This window comes from Cervus elaphus, chromosome 5 (genome assembly GCF_910594005.1).
Source record: "Cervus elaphus chromosome 5, mCerEla1.1, whole genome shotgun sequence".
Classification (NCBI taxonomy): domain Eukaryota; kingdom Metazoa; phylum Chordata; class Mammalia; order Artiodactyla; family Cervidae; genus Cervus; species Cervus elaphus.
Genome location: NC_057819.1, coordinates 129,371,214 through 129,388,575, shown reverse-complemented (window position 1 = coordinate 129,388,575; position 17,362 = coordinate 129,371,214). Strand labels below are relative to the sequence as shown.

Sequence of the window (17,362 nt, the reverse complement as noted above, 5' to 3'; positions counted from 1 at the left end):
AATTGTATTTTTACTTTATTTTTTTGGCTGCCTTGGGTCTTCACGGCTGTGTGTAGGCTTCTCTAGCTGCGCTGAGCGGAGGCTGCTCTCTGGGTGCGGAGCGCAGGCTGGAGGCTCACTGCGGCTTCTCTTGTTGGGAGGATGGGCTCTAGGGTGCTCGGGCTAGGTTGCAGTGCACGGGCTTCACCTCCCCACAGTATCTGGGACCGTCCCAGACCGGGGACTGAACTGGTGTCCCCTGCATTGGCAGGAAGATTCGTAACCGCTGGACCGTCAGGAAAGTCCTGCCTATTTAGGTGTGAGAATAGTTACGGGAGGAGGCACTGCTGGGCGGGACAAAATAACGCTGTTGACGGCTCTGCCAGGATGTGGTCACAAGGACGGGAGGTTAAGGTCTACCCTCCACCCTCCCCGTGGCCACTGCCTCACCTGCCGTTTCTTGAGCTGGTGGGAGAGGCTCCATCCACACAGCCCTGGCTGGTGACATGGACACCAACGGAGCCTGACCTGATTCAACCTGGAGAGATGCCCCCCAATGCCCTACGGGAGGGAAGGGTGCGAGATATGCAAGAGCAAACGGGCGCAGCAGGCTCCAGGGCGACGCAGAGGGCCTGACCTTTATGTGAGTTACCGCCTCGCAGAGCCAGGACGTCACACAAACACATCTATGCTTTGCGTGCTCATAAACCGGAGAAGGCCATGGCACTCCACTCCAGTACTCTTGCCTGGAAAATCCAATGGACGGAGGAGCCTGGTGGGCTATAGTCCACGGGCTCGCTAAGAGTCGGACACGACTGAGCGACTTCACTTTCATTTTTCATTTTCAGGCATTGGAGAAGGAAATGGCAACCCACTCCGGTGTTCTTGCCTGGAGAATCCCAGCGACGGGGGAGCCTGGCGGGCTGCCGTCTATGGGGTCGCACAGAGTCGGACACGACTGAAGCGGCTTAGCAGCAGCAGCAGCAGTGACCATTAAACGCATGGATGAGACCTAAGGAATCACATGTATGCAGAGCACCATGACCCCTTTGTGATGGTTGTTTAGTTGTTAAGTCACATCCGACTCTTTTGCGACCCCATGGACTGTAGCCCGCCAGGCTCTTCCGTCCATAGGATTCTCCAGGCAAGAGCACTGGAGTGGGTTGCCATTTCCCTTGGAGACATCCTCACCTGCACATGAGATTTCTGGTGGGTTTGCTATTTGTCTCCTTATTCTATTAAGACGACACCCAGTGTAACCTAACAGCTACCATTTATTTCATGTCTGTTGCACCTTGACTGCATCTGCCCCATAGACTCTCACTGAGTGCCCACTATAACCCTCTAAAGTAGGCATGACTGTGCCCAGTTCCAAAGCGAGAAAACAAACTCAGGTGGCTAAGTATTCCTGCCCAAAGTCACAGAGCTAGTCAGTGGGAGAAGCATGAATGTATTCAAGTGGGCCTAACCCCAAAGTCCAGGTCATTTCCATTCCGCCCCCAAGGATGGATTCAGACCCACAAGCCTTGCAGAGTCCCTGGCACTGAGAGAGGCCGAGGCTTTCCTCTGTGTGGATGTCTCTCTCTCTCTGTGTCACACACACACTCCACACATCCCTGGCTTAATCTGGTGCAGATCCCACTGAGAATAAAGATCCTTGGAGACTGGATGTGCATGCTAACTCCTTCCTTTGAACACGGAATGGGAAACGGTTAAATTTACAACGTCACTCCCAGTTTTATTTTCTCTCAACTTGCTGAGTAAACTCAGCCATCTTTCTGCCTGAAAATTGGATATTATCACCCAACTCAAAACCTAGGGTTTGCAAGAGACAGGAAGACCTCAGCAGAAAGCAGTGGTCAGAGAATCGTGATGAGAAGCTGACTGATCCCTTATATGAGGGGGTTTTTAGTATGCATTTATTCCCAAGGGGAAACCAGAACCTTCAGTTGAGCCAAAAAGCAAGAAAGTGCTAGGAATCCAATGGGGACAGGTCAAAAGGACTCAAGAGCCAGGATGAAGAAGCTCCACTGGCCAACTCTGGGTTACTATGAATGTCCAAACGAATAATGATGGGAATGGATTAAAACACAGAGGAAAAATTATCCATGAGTTCATATACGTGTTACACTATTTTAAAGGGGGTGAGAAAGGAAAGATCTCTTTCATGAGATAATGCCAACTAATACAAGAGATGATGGAAAAGGCGTTAATCACAACCATCTTGGTAATAATTGATTCAGATGAGACTCATCAGTGGATGTTAAACTGCTGGCTGGGAGATTCCTGGGGAGAATATTCACACAGTCTCAAGTTATCATCCAAAAGGGAGAAATTACTTCGATACCCTGACAGGGGAGAAATCTGTGAATGTCATCTTGACCAGTTGAAAAAACCTACCGTGACTGATAATGGGACAAACTGACATCAGGTACATGTAAGTGTGAAGTGTTGAAAAGGATGTACATCTACAGAATATTCCTGCCAAAAAGATGAACATAATTATGAGAATATAACTGGACAAATCCACACTGGAGGACATTTTGCAAAACTGGCTGAACTCTCAAAAATGTCAATTCTGTGAAAGGAAAGAAAAATGAGGAATAGCTCTAGAGTCTAACGAGTCATGACAACTAAACCCAATGTGTGGTCCTTGATTAAAAAATCCTGTATTAAATAACAATAATAAAAATGTCCACAAAGGTATAATTGGGATACATGTAGAAATTTGAATATGGACTGTGTGTTAGATAGTAATATTGTATTAATATCAACGTGCAATTTCCTGAGTGTGAAAATTGTGTGGTAGTTCTGTAGGAAAACACCTTCTTCTTAGGAAATTTTACTTAGGGGTGAACTGACATAATATCGGCAACTAATTTCTTTTTTAAAAAATTATTTATTTTCATTTATTTGGCTGGGCCGGGTCTTAGTTGTGCATGTGGGATCTAGTTCCCTGACCAGGGACTGAACGGGGCCCCCTGCATTGGGACCACAGAGCCTTAGGCACTAGACTGCCAGGGAGTGAAGTCAAGTGAAGTCGCTCAGTCATGTCCAACTCTTTGCGACCCCATGGACTGCAGCCTACCAGGATCCTCAGTCCACAGGAATTTCCAGGCAAGAATACTGGAGTGGGTTGCCATTTCCTTCTCCAGGGGATCTTCCCGACCCAGGGATCGAACCCGGGTCTCCCGCACTGTAGGCAAACGCTTTACCGTCTGAGCCACCAGGGAAGCCCCAACTAATTCTTAAATAATTAATGAATGCATACATGCGTACACAGAAAGAGCAAGAGAGAGTGCAAATGATACAAAATATTAGTGAATGGAAAAAGGTATACAAGTGTTTTTGGTACCATCATAGTTTTTCCAAGATTTGGAAATTTGCAAAATTAAAAAGAAAAGAAGGAAGGAAGGAAAAAGCACCTGCTGTGAGCCAGGCCCTCCCCGGGGACAGGGGCGGTGAAATGATGGGTGGGGAGGTTCTCTCTGCCCCAACACCCTTTTCCTTTCTTCTGCTAAGAGTTCCCATTTTCACTTCCATCACTGGGCTCTAGTGGGTGGAGCTGCTGCAAAAGGGCCTATGGCCGAGAGCAGACATGTGACATGACCCGGCCAATCACAGCTCTCCATGCTGCTGCCCCACAGGGGTTGGTCGGGGCAGATCCAGGCTGGACCAATCGGAATCCTTCCCTGGGTCTTTCTACATGAACCTCCTTCTACAGGGAAGTTCCTTTCTACTCTGAGATCACGTGGCTCGAAGCCTATGATTCTTGGACTTCTCAACGTCTCTCACTGCGTGAGAATAAAGTCTGAGTCCAGAGGCGGGCACAGCTGAGCAGCGCAGATCCCTGAGGCCCTGACAGTATCTAGTTCTTGGTTCTATTAGTAAGTCCTGAGACTCCTGGAACTGCCAAGTCACCTGAAGCTCTTCCTTCATTCTGTGGTTTACTTTCATGGCCTTATGTAATTAATTAGAAGGCAAAGTATAAGGAGATGTATTAGGGACAGAAAGAAAGGGCAGAGAGAGGCAGAAATGAACGTGTGTGTGTGTGAGAGAGAGAGATTTACTGAGAGCACACGGGTGTTCTATCCGGAAAGGCTTTCCCAAAGAGCTGGGACCCTGCAGGAAACAGAAAGAAGGTTCTGAAAGGGACAATATTCCGAGCGGAGGGGACAGGACAGTTTGGACAAAGGCAGAAAAGAAGGCTGTCCTGGGCATAAAAAGCCTTCCTGGGGGTGAGAAGGCAAGAGACTGAGCTCGCCGAATGGAAGTTCAACCATGTCCCCCTGAATAACTTCCATCCGGCCAACCTCTGAAATGCATCTTTGTTCTCGAGAACTTGCAGGGTATGGTTAGCAGAAAGATGCTTAGGATATATATACATGGAGGAGGCGATGGCAACAATCTTTCTTCAATAAGAGGCAGTGTGGGTGGTGGTAAAGAATTCAAGCCCTTTGGTCATCTGACTTACATCTGAAGCCCAACTCAGTAACTTGACCTTGCGTGGACTGTTTAATCTAAGCCTCAGTTTGCTCATCTGTAGAATGGGGGAGAAACAAAGGAACTTACCCATAGGATTGCTGACAGGATTAAAGGAGATGCTCCCAGAGAGCCTATTATAACATCAGCCATGAAATAAATTCTTTTTTGGTTGCCAATGATTATTATCATCATTACCATCATCAACAACACCTGTACCCTGACAACGATCTGGATGCTTCCAGGATTAGGGGGCTGACGGGGTCCAAAGAAAGCTCATTCCATCGTTGGGTCAATCTGAACCTGAAGAGCCAGCATGTGCTCTGTGTAACACCCACCCCCGCATCCTCGCAGTTTCAGGCACCATAAGAACAGGTGTGAACCCGATAAGGAATCAACCCTCCTCCTCCTTGGTCCTGCCTGCAGCTCCCTGCCAGCAGAAATCCAGGGCAAGGACACCACTGAGAGTGTGGTATGCCATCAGCATGCTCTGGGGGTGCCCACTCAAGCATGTCCACCATCCATGAGGCTCCAGGGGCTCTTCATGGAAACTGTTAAAACTGCCCAGGGTGCCACAGAGCTTTTAGGAATGGTTCTGGGACCCCGACTGAAAACCATCACAGGGGCCGCTCAGGGAGGCCCCTCTGGTCTCCTCATGGCTCCCTGGAGAAACAAAGCCCAGAGTGGCCAGCCCTGGAGGGCCTCCTTCATCCAGGTCCAGGTCTCTCACCATCCACAGATAGGAGGGTGGTCCTCCCGCCCTGGCCCCACCTGTTCTCTCGTTTGCCAAAGTGGCCAGTCCCACTGAAACCCAGCAGGAGCTCGTGGAGCTCCTAGGCACCAAAATCTTCTTATGTGACTGTTTCTTCTATGCAGGAAACAGCCTTCTGCCTCCATGACCTTCCCTGAGGTCCAGAGTTGCTAATCAGGGAAGGGAGGGGATGCAGAGACAAGGGAGGAGTGGCCAAGAAGCAACAGCAGACTTGGGGCAGGGTCCTGGTTCCACCTCAAGGGAGGCACAGAACAGTGTCTTTGAACTCCTTATAGAACTAAAGTGGCAGTGTTGGCCTCCCTTGTCGCTCAGATGGTAAAGAACCTGCCTGCAATGCAGGAGGCCCTGGGTTTGATCCCTGCGTCAGGAAGATCCCCAAGGGAATGGAAACCCACTCCAGTATTCTTGCCTGGAGAATTCCATGGACAGAGGAGCCTGGTGGGCTGCAGTCCACGGGGTCGCAAAGAGCCAGACGCGACTGAATGACAAACACACAAAGTCTAGGCAAGAACACTGGAGTGGGTTGCTATTCCCTTCTCCAGGGGATCTTCCCAACCCAGGGATCAAACACGGGTCTCCTGCATTGCAGGTAGGTTCTTTACCACTGAGCTACCTGGAAAGCCCACTTACAAAAGGAAAAGCCCCAATAAATGGACAATGAAGTATTTGATGAGGCATTCTTCATTTCAGAGAGAAGGTCACAGTTTGATAACCTCAAGAACCACAGAAATTCATCAGGAGACCACCTAAAGCCAGATTAAAGGAGTGCACACCCTAATCTGATCAGTAACCCCACCCTTGAACCACTGCTATAGAACTCCCCAAATCCTCCTGGGTTGGGACACACATTTTTGAGGGCACGAGCCTGCTGTGTCCCCATTTGCCTGGCAAAGTAATAAAGCTATTCTTTTCTACTTCACTCAAAACTCGTCTCTGAGATTCAAACCGGCACCTGTGTACAGAGGCTGAGTTTTCGGCATCACCACCAAGCCCATCCAGACCAGTGTTGGGGTAGAGGGAACCTGGGCACCAGGGTCACCCCAAACTCTGGCTTCCTGGCTTCATGAAGAAACGGATGGTTTCCTGGGAAGGACAGAACCTCAAGCAGTTAAATCCCCCTCCTCTCATTTGCATTCCTGTCCCTGATCTGTATCAACATCCCCAGGGCAAGACAATCTTGTTTCCCCAACAAAACCTTTTATGCACATCAGGCCTAGGGATTAATTACCAGGCACAGGGTCGGGGGCCAATAAAACAGGATGCGGGGAGAGCCAGGAGAGAGGCTGGAGGCTGGCCGGCTTCAGGGGCAGCTGCCTCGCACACACTCTTTCACCTGCCCTCGCTGAGACCCACGGCTCTCTCTCTCTCTCTCCCAGAGCACCGTGCGGGGGCATAACAGGAAGCGCAGATAAGTCCGAATGCCCAGGGGGTCCCACTTTCGTGTTCCCCCTGAATTTCCCTCCCAAACAGAATCTATCCATCACTTGTGGATCCCGGGAAGCCACATGCCACGGCCCTCTGTTGGACCCAGGCCCCTCCAACAGCTCCCCTGAGACAGCAGCATTTTCTCAGGAGGGAGGGATCTGGTCACAGCTCACGCTGGCATTGAGCTCCTCTGCCCTAATCATCACCTCTGCCCTGTCCAAGGCTGCCCGGACCACCCTATCGGGGTGGCTCCCCCAGCCCACCCTCTAGTCATTCTTTGCTGGCACCCGCAGGGTCTTCTCACCCCAGGGCAAGGCTGCCTTGACCCTCCCCCCCCCGCCCCACCCAACCCCCTGCAACTGCCGCCATCCCAGCCTCCCTGTAGCCCTGGACCAGAGCTGCCCCGAGCTGCCAGCCCAGCCCGCTCCCCGTTCAGGTGACCCTCCAGGACACGGCAGGACCCCGGCGGCCCAGAGGGAGGGAAGGGGTGGCGTGCTTGCCTGTACTCCAGGGAGAACTTGGTCAGCTCTCGGTCGTTGTGCAGCCACTTGAACTCCAGCGGCCAGCTGCCCTCGGCCATGCACGTGAGCACCAGGCGGTTCCCCTCCAGGTGCACCTGCGTCCGCACCGGCTCCGTCTTGAAGTAGGGGGCCACGTCATCTGTGGGGAACAGAGACACCGAGGCGCCCGTTACCACTTCTGTCCTGCCTGCTGTCGCTCACCTGGAGCCCGGCCTCGGGGAGGCAGACGGGGCAGGCGCAGCGGGTCACGGGCGAAGGTCCTGTGCCCGGGAAGGGCTGGAACTCAGGTCAGAGAGACTTCGGGGCTTGTATGCAGAGCGGCCTCTCCCCGCCGGCCTCCTCCCAGAAGGCCCTGGGCCCGCACCTTGGCTGCCGCCCTGGCGCTCCGGGACTTTCGGTCTCTCCCCCCGCGGGATCCCCATCCATCCGACACCCTTTGCTTCTGGTTTCTCCTTCCAGAGAAGAAGGAAGGGTGGGGGGAGCACTTCTGCACTTTAGCCAAAGGGAGAATAAATGCCACGTGGGAAAGGGGGGCAAGGGGGCATGGATAAAGCGGGAGACAGGAGCTGACACATACACTACTTATAAGGACCTCCTGCTCAGCCCTCTGTAATGACTTGCATGGGAACAGAATCTCGAGAAGAGTGGATGCGTGTACACGTATAACTGATCCACTTTGCTGTGAAGCAGAAGCCAACACAACAATGTAAATCACCTGTGCTCCAATACAAATTAATTAAAAAAAAAATCTCAAGGGAAACAGGGGTAGGACACCTGGGTTGGCAGGAGTGGCATGTGATGGGGGTGGCCGGAGTCCTGCTTCCCAAGGCTGCAGGAGACCCTTCCAGGTGCCAAGGGCGGGGTCCCTCTCGGGGGCCCCCCTCCACCACCAGGCTGGTTGGTCTTCCACCCGAGGTTCTGGGCCAGCCTGCCTTGACCTCTTCACTCACACACCAGGTTGGCTGTGGGGCCAGAAGAAATGCCACTGGCTGGGCTGCCGGCGTGGGGTACAGTCCTTGCTCTGCTCTTCTCTAACCCTTTGACCCGACTCAGTCCAGCCAAGCATGAGCTCCACCCCTCCCCCAGCTCCCCTAGACACAGACAATGCACGCGGGGCCCCAGACTTCAGGGGACCACTGAGACCAAAAGCTTTGGGTGGAGATAGAGGCTTTCTGTCTGCCGGCCAGTCGGAAGAGGGGCAGAAGTGAAATCGAAGAGGGGTTTGACAAACGAACTGGGAGACGCAGCAAGGGGGAGAGGGCCTCCACGCCCATCGTTGAGCAGACCTGTGTTTCGGGGAGGGGCCCGCCCTGGAAACAACACAGAGACTGAAGTACTACCAGGTTCCGGGTCGCCATGGACGGAGGGGTGTGGTGGGCTACAGTTCATGGGGTCGCAGAGTCGGACACGACCGAGCGACTTCACTCACCGGATCTACGAGCAAGCCCACAAGCAGGTAGGATGAAAATCCACCTTTCAGAGAGGGGTTAGAAGCCTGCCCCGGGTCACACAGCTGGAAGGCAAGCAGCCAGCCCTGCAGGCTGAGCACTTAACCCTGCACTTGACCATGAAGGTGAAACGTGGATGAAGAGGAAGATGGGTTTAAGGCACCCACACGCAGACTCAGTGCCTTTGCGTCTGATAGACGGAGGAAGCAAGCTCCAGGAAGCACTGTTCACCAGCTCATCCAGAGAGCATGCTCTGTGCGGGGGCTCAGATCACTTGCTCCTCAGAACAGCGCTCCCTTCGCTCTCAGGGGTACAGCCCGGGGACCCCGCAGCCCTGAGCTGCAACAGGGAGAGTCAGGTCCAGGCCTGAAAGTGAAGAGTGAAAGAGAAGTCGCTCATTCGTGTCCGACCCTTTGCGACCCCGTGGACTGTAGCCCACCAGTCTCCTCCGTTTGTGCGATTTTCCAGGCAAGAGTACTGGAGTGGGTAGCCACTCCCTTCTCCAGGAGATCTTCCCGACCCAGGGATTGAACCCTGGTCTCTCGCATTGTAGGCAGACGCTTTACTGTCTGAGCTTGCCAGACCCAAATCCAAGCACTTTCCTCCCATCACCCTGTCCGAGGGGTGGGCGGTATTCAAAGCCAGAAAGCTGCTGGCAAATCAGGCCCTGGGAATCGGCCCTCCAAGCCTTGTGGGTCTGTGCTCAGCTGCCTGGGTGTGGACACGTATTCATCTCGCTGAGTCTCAGTTTCTCCATCAGGAGCACAGGAAGAAACAGCCACAGTGATATCTTAAGAGTTAAATTATATAGTCACTCAGTTGTGTCCCACTCCTTGCGACCCCATGGACTGTAGCCCACCAGGCTCCTCTGTCTGTGGGATTCTCCAGGCAAGAATACTGGAGTGGGTTGCCATGCCCTCCTCCAGGGGATCTTCCCAACCCAGGGATTGAGCATTGCATTGCAGGCAGATTCTTTGCCACCTGAGCCGCCAGGGAAGCCCACTGTTAAATGAGATAACAATTGTGAAAATGCTAGGTCTGTGCCTGGCCCAGAGTAAATGTTCTGCAAATGTTCATTTCTTTTCCGACATCAGAGAATTGGTGTCCCTGCCAGGGAACGGGGTTCCATCACCCTCGGCGCTGGCTGACACCCTAGACAGACCTTGGTCTGAGAGTTAACGATCTACTAGAAGCCCAGACAGTGAAAAACATAAGACACGATTCTCCAGGCCTCCGATATGGGACAAGCCAGAGAAAGGGGCAGTTGTCTGGGGTCGGGGAGGCAGTGTCTCAAGGGTGGAAGGGAGTGAACCCAGCTGCAGCCTGGCAGGCTGGGGCGGGGGCGATGCGCAGGGGCTGGGGGGAGCAGGGCCCCCTCCTGCATCCCAGGTGAAATCTTTGGAGTATCAGTGGGGCGTGGAGGCCTGGATCCCCGCTCTATCCTCTCATCCTCAGATTTAACCAGGGTTGGGCATCCTTGGGTTTCAGATAAGGTTCCGCATTTGTGACAAAGCCTCACTCTGAGCTTCTGCACAGACCGACAACTCAGGACAAGCCGTATGTCGGCTTGGGGCCCAGGCCCACCAGCTGGCCGCAGAGATTCCCACCCCAACCCCAAGGTCTCTCCATCTTCACTAGAGACTGTGAGAGTCTTCCCGGACCCCCAGTCCCGCTACAGACCCTCGCCGTGGGGGCCACGGGAGGGCAGGCGGGGGGTGGACCGACCGGGGCCGGGAGCAGGTGGACCACTCTGCCCCTCGGCATCTCCCCGCGGGACGCGCATGTTCCCGTCTCGGAGCTGACGCTGCTCACTCGCACGTCTGCCCATCACTCCGTCACGTAGGCACACTGCCTTAAAGACGGCTGAAGTGGCGCCTCTCCCAGAGTGTGTCCTGAGGGGATGGCTGACCCCCCCAACCTGGTCCCCCGTTTCTGGGATCCTCCCGCATCTCTCCAGCTAGAGGCAGGAAGGCACTCATTTGCCAAGAAAAACGATTCCCCACCCTCGGAGGCAGCCAGCTCCTCTATTTAACAAATGGGCACATTCGCACTTCAAAGGCGCATTCATATTCTCCAGCAGCTTTCAAGAGCCCTTTGAATCGCGTTCTTAAAAACCCTCTGTTAGCTCCTGTCAACCCTCGTTTGTTTTAAAACAATAACGCTCCCAGCCCCCAAAGATCAAATCCCTTGGAGGTGGGCTGACTCAGAGCCAGAGGAGTGGAGTGTGGGTGTGGGCGGCAGGTGTGTTTGCACACGCACACGGGCACACGTGCCCGGCACCCACACCCCGGCCTCCGCCACCCAGTTCGCGGGTCATGTGCCCGCCACGTCTGCAGTCGCCAATTCATTCCTCAGGCTCTCCTGGGGCGCCAGTCTGGAGCCAAACGGCTTCTGCTTGGATGGGCTGATTCCAGAGGCTGCCGGAGATAATGACTTGAGGGAAGAGGGGAGGTGGGGCGTTAGCCTTTCCTGAGAACCTGCTGGGTACCCAGATCAGAGCAGCTTCCCTCATTCCAAGCAATCCTAACAAGGCGCCTGGCTGAGGCCAAGGCTCCCTGCCCCAAGACCCTGAGATGCGGCCACACCTCCCTTCCCGAAGATGAAAGGCCCCTCACGTCGGGACTCCTGTTGGGATACAGGGATTTGGGAGGGAGGCCCATGCAGAACTGAGAGCAGGCGTGATAGTGAGTCCCGCCAGCCTAGGTAGTGAGTTCCTAGATGGGCCGGCCCTGCCCCAAAGCAGGGGGGCTGGGTGCGTGTGAGCTGTAGCAGGAAAGGCTGATGGGAGAAGGATGCTGGTGGGAACAGCCTGTGTGTGTGTGTGTGTGTGTCTGTATGTCTTTGAGCGTGCATCTGTGTGCATCTCTGTACATATGTAAGTACGTATGTATGTATCCACATGTATGTGTCTGTGTGTTCATGTGTGTGTCTGGATGACTCTCTGATTGCATGTGTATCTGTGTGTCTGAGTGTGTGTGTGTGTGTGTGTGTGTGTGTGTGTGCGTGCTTATATGCAGGAACAGATTTCTGCATCATGACTGCACAGGTGGGTAACACAGATCATTGACCTTAAGCAAGTGACTTTGACTTTCTGCACTTCAGTGTCCTTAGCTGTAAACTGGGGATATGTTTGTTGTGAGGCTTTAATTAAAAAACATAAAGTGCTTAGGAAAGGAAAGTGACTGGTGTGTGCTATAGGAGAGGCAGTTATTACTACTCTTGATCATATAGGCAGGGGGGCAGATCCCCTGGGAGGAAGAACCCATACACTCTTGGCAGGGGCCAATAGCCTCTCAACCTTAGTTCTGGGATTGTGCAGTACACAACTTGGACTACTGCACATGACAGCCCTGCTAGCCACATTCTCAGTGGGGAAGGGATAACGGAGAATGGAGAAGGGTTGATAGAATCAACGTTCCACAGATGTCATTCTCGTCAACTTTTCCTCACTTTGAGAACATACACGTAGATGATTTCTTAAGCTAGACAAAGTGACTCAAAAATTCACAAAAGAAATAGAATACCACAAGAGAAAAAGAAAACCACAAAAGAATAGACAAGAAAATTCTGAAAAAGAATGGCAAGCAGAAGAGATTAGCACACATATCAAACTATATCATAAAGCTGCAATCATTAAAGCTGTGTGTTCTTTTTCAAATGGACCGATGAAGCAATGAACCAGAGAGTCTAGAAATAGACCCCAGTATGTATGAGATATTTAAGAGAGGATTAAAGTAGGATTTCAGGTCAGTGGGGAATAGATCAATTATTCAACAAATGCCTTAGAGCAACCAGGATGCCATTTGAGGGGAAAAATCAAGCTGAATCTATTCCCCACACTTTACCGCAAAATAAATGCTAGATGGATCAACGTTTTAAACAAGAAAAATGAAATTCTAAAAGAACTAGAAAAAATCACAGGGGCTTAAAAATACAGTCTCAGCAAAGCAAAGAATTTATCAAGTACTTTCTAAGTGCTATACAAACTCCAGAAAGTCATAAAAACAGGTTGATACCTTCAACTATATAAAAATCTTGCATGGAAAAAAAAGATACCCATAAACAAAAAGCAACAAATGACAAACTGGGGGAAAATATTTGCAACTTCTATCATGAACAAAGAGCTCATTTTCCTGATATAAAAAATATTCTCATAAATCAATAAGAAAAAGATGAACAAACCAACAGAAAAATGGGCAGAGGATATGAACCGTTCACAGAGGAGAATTACAAATAACTTGGAAACACAGACAAAGATGCTGAACTTTGCGATAAGAGAAAGGCAAGGCAAACTCAATAAGATACTTTTTTTTCCTATCACTTTGGCCAAGATTTGAAAACGCGATAAAACCCCGGGGCTGGCCAGCCTGCGGAGATCCAGGCCTCACGCACACAGCTTGGCAATTCCATCAAAACTAAAAATGCACCCCTCCATCCACCAACTCTTGAAGGGATTTCTCCTTCATACACACACACACACACACACCCCACACACACACCCCACACACACTTGTGCATGGATAAAATGATAGCATTGCAAGGCAACACTACGTTTTGTATCAGCAAAAGCTTAGAAATGACCTGAATGTCTGTCAAGAGGGCGCTGGTTAAAGAAATGACTGCATCTCCAAACAGTAGAATTCTCTGCACCGAAAGGCTCTGGAACAAATCCTGAGACCTCCTGTTAAGTGAAAAGAACAAGGTGTAGAATGGGGTGTGTAATCAGCCATCACTTGGGCACACTTTTTTCTTCAAGGATAAAAATAGATTTGCTTGTACAGGCACAGGCTTTTCTAGAGGGTCACACAAGAAACTGGGCTCAGTGATGCTTTAGGGAGGAGAACTGGGGGACTGGGGCTGGGAGGGAGGGGCCCACACTTCTTTATTCTCTGTCTTTTCGTAACTTTTAGAAAGCGTTTTATTGCTGCTGCTGTTCAGTCGCTAAGTCGTGTCTGACTCTTTGCAACCCCAGGACTGTGGCCCGCCAGGCTCCTCTGTCCATGGGATTTCCCAGGCAAGAATACTGGAGTGGGTTGTCATTTCCTTCTCCAGGGGATCTTCCTGACCCAGGGATCGAACCTGAGTCTCTTTCTTGAGAGCATTCTTGGAGATCCTAGCAGATGAGTGCAGCTACTCGTATACCTTGACCAAAGACGGGTCCTCCTCTGTCGGGGCTGGCTGTCCTCTTTGACCGAGTGTGCAGCTTCGGGAGGGACGCACGTGGGGCGGTGAGGGGGGAAGGGGACACAGGCCTGGCCAGCCAGGTCAGCCGAGTCACCCTGGTGATCAGTGGGGTGACGGATGTCGCAACCTGATCGCCCTCACATCCCCGAGTCTCTCTCTCCCAGCAGGCAGGTTCTTTACCGCGGAGCTCCCAGGGAAGTCCCACTGTGCCCTGTAGGTATGGATTATTTATTTATAATCAGCTGGTAAAGAATCCGCCTGCAATGCGGGAGACCTGGGTTCGATCCCTGGGTTGGGAAGATCCCCTGGAGAAGGGAAGGGCTACCCACTCCAGTATTCTGGCCTGGAGAATTCTACGGACTGTACAGTCCATGGGTTCGCAAAGAGTCGGACATGACTGAGCGACTTTCCCTTTTCATTCATTTACAATCAGATGTAAGCACACAGATGCAGACACGTTTGTGAGTGGACAGGGTGTGCGGTCACGGGCAGCTCTGCTGGCCATGCAGGAGAGGACAGGTCTTCTGTGTGCATGGGACTCAGGGGTGTGGAGCGGCTCGGGGCAGGGGCGTCCCTGATCACCAGAGCCTAAGCGTCTCAAGGAAGAGCCACTGACAGAGGCGAGCAAGCGGCCTCGGTCCTGGGCTTCTGTCTGGTTCCGCAGAACAGCTGCAGGGCCCCTGGCCGCCTGTGCCTCCAAATTCCCACTAAACAGCCCCACCGTCATTCTTCCACTGCAAGCTCCAGGCGAAATGGCCCACACAGATGCTATTGCAACTTTAACCTCCCTCCTCCCTTCAGCCCCTAGCACAATAATGCCATATTTCTCCAAGCCTACCCCATGTCTCCTGGGATCTGACCTCCCAGCCAGCTCAGCCCTGGGAAGGCCACCTCGCCTGGAGCCAGACTCCCGCCAGCTGGGAGTGCCAGCCAGGGTGAAGACCTCCACCCCCAACTAATGCTGCTAACTGGCCAAAAGATGCCTGTGTGCCCTCTAGAGCCTGCTTCATGGGGCACCAAGCCTGGATCACACCCTCCCCAGCTCTGAAGGACCCCACAGCCTCTCCCTTTGAGCAGCAACTCAGCCATCTCTTCTCTGGAAAGCTTGGGGATGGGGTGGAGGCTGGGATTCCTGCAACTTCTTGCCTCACCACCCCCTAGCCTCAGCACTAGGCTAGATTGACCTCCGTGGTCCTGGATTGACCTTCGTCCTGGATTGACCTCCATGGTCCTGGATTGACCTCCGTGGCCTCCTAACTGGTCCCTTCTCCGGATCCGGCTGGACCCCAGGTCAGAGGAGGCAGAGGCTCCCGGCAGGCCCCTCTCCACAAAACCCTCCTCTCCCCACCCTTCTATTCCTGCTGCCTTGATTTCACATTCTCTCTCAAACTCCCCACACATGAAGTGCTTTATGTCCATCGTTTCAGTTAAGAGTCACAGGGACTTTTCAAGGCCAGTGCTCTCTTTGTCCCCATTTTACAGATGAAACTCGGGAACATTTGGTCATACGATCTTGCCACATAGATGTAACCCCAGATCTGGCACACTCCAGGGTTTGAGATCCTTTCTGTAGGTGACAGGGGGCTTCCCTATGAGCTGTCCCACTCTTCACACCCTGACCTATGGCCTCACAGGGGCTAAGTGAGGGATGGTGGCCTCTCTCAGGGATTGGAAGCTATACCAGCTGTGTGGCAGAGCTTTCGATGTCATGGCTCAGGACTAGATTGGGGGTGAGGGTGAGCCAGGCGGGCTGGCCAGGCATGGGTCCAGAGAATGCTGGAAGGATAATAGGGCACGATCACCCAGGGAAGAGTGGTCCACCTAGGGGTGAGGGTTATGGAGGGCTTGGCTAGTGTGATGCAGGCAGGGAAGCCTGGGGATAAGATTTCAAAGGGTCCAGAAGATGAACAGATGTGGGTGGGAGGGGTCAAGTAAAATGAGGCAGGGGCTGGAGTCCCGGGGGCTTCTTGGGAAGGAAAGGCAGGCCTGGGGTCCCCATCTCACAGCTCTGCTCACCACCCAAACCCCCAGGTGCACCCTTTCCCAAGGGGCTGGCTTGAAGGTCCCAGTGGGAGACAAGAAACTGGGTTTAAATGCCCGTTGCTACGCCAAGTAAAGTGTGACCTTGAACAGAGTAATTTCCCCAGGCTTACTGGTCTGTTTGCACAAGAGATTACAACCTCTGCCCCAGAGACTCCTGGGAGGACTAAGTGAGCCAACGTATGTCAAGTTCAGAGCACAGCGCTTGACCCCTACAGATGCTATTTCTTGCTCTTCAGTCCAGGAGGTGATCACAGGAGGAGGAGATGGGGAAATGGGGTCCAGGGGTAATATCACCATCCCACCTATTTTCCCTTGACTTGGTCGCACCCCCTTATGGAGCCCATTGTCTCCTGAATGTCCCAGGTCTGAGCTTTCAGAATTTGAGGCCACTTCAAGCTGGCTCAAGAGCCAGGTCTGGCTTTGGGATGGCTTGTGAGGCCCTGAGCAAAGGTTTGGGACCGGGGTAGGAGCAGCTGGGGCTTCTGCCCCATGCCAGCGATGCCTTTTCCTCTGAAACCCGGGTCAGGGGGATGCTGAGCCTGGGGGCTGTCTGGGCGGGGCTCAGGAGTAGAGAGCTGTGGGCCCCTGAAGAGCGCCATGCAGAAGCCTGTTTGAGCCCCGCCCCCCTAAGAAATGTTCGGGGTGCACACGCAGCAGGCAGATGCTAGCAGGCAGACAGGGGACGCCCGGCTCCCCAGCTGTTCTTCTCCCCCTCGCACCCCGCGCCTGACACGCCTGCCCCCCTCAGCCCCCAGTCCCTCCGCTCCGGCTCCCCTTCCCCTCACTGCTTCACCCACAAATGAGATGCTAATTTATGCCCCTTTCCTGTCTCCTAGCAGATGCCTGGCCCAGCTCGGCCCGGGGCCGCCTGCATGCCAAGTGCTTCATTAGCCAGGAAAGAAGGCCCTCGCTCTCCTTAATCTAATCCTCGCCGGTGACCTTCAGGAAACCGGGCACCTCCTGACGTCCGGGGCCTGGGAGGGCGCAGCAGTGAATTACGCCTCAGTCTCCACAGCTGCAGCCGAATGGATTTCTCGCTCAGAAAAGCGTGTTCAAAAAGCATCTAATGGAACGGATCATCAATTTGTTTGAATACACATCTAATCTGATTAAGGGGGGGCCCGGCCACCAGGGCAGCCAGGGCAACCAAGCCCCGACACGGCCCTGGGGAGTGGCGGGTGGGGCGGAGGGGCCCAGCCTGGGGAAAGCGGGGGGATGGGGGTGTGTGTGTCCCAAGCACCCCACCTCCATCTCCCCGGCCGGCTGGTCCATTGTTCATCAGCCAGAGAGTCTCCCTCCTGCCTGCTCCCTCTTCAGGGCTCAAGGGGCCGGGCTCCGTAACTTTCTTCCTGATGTCCAACTCCAGGGCCCCCAGACTTCTGGGGTTACCGCCCTTACAGCAGGGAGGACACAGACAGGAGCCGCACATGTGGCGACACCCAGCCTCGCGTGTCATCCACGGGAAGATTGCGGACGGGCCCCTTCGCCTCCCTGGCCCCTGAGCATGG

The 17,362-nt window shown here is 53.2% G+C and overlaps 1 protein-coding gene across 3 annotated transcripts in view; it reads right to left on the bottom strand.

The window, feature by feature from the left end:
* The window catches only part of SDK2 (sidekick cell adhesion molecule 2), a 264,805-nt gene that overhangs the window by 132,920 nt on the left and 114,523 nt on the right, over positions 1–17,362 (bottom strand). For 2 of the 3 annotated variants that reach the window (XM_043905642.1, XM_043905643.1), the window contains exon 2: positions 7,159–7,318. The exons of the other annotated variant lie outside the window; for it this stretch is intronic. In XM_043905642.1, coding sequence (XP_043761577.1) covers positions 7,159–7,318 — 160 coding nt within the window. The remainder of the gene's footprint in view (positions 1–7,158; positions 7,319–17,362) is intronic. 3 annotated transcript variants of the gene reach the window in all.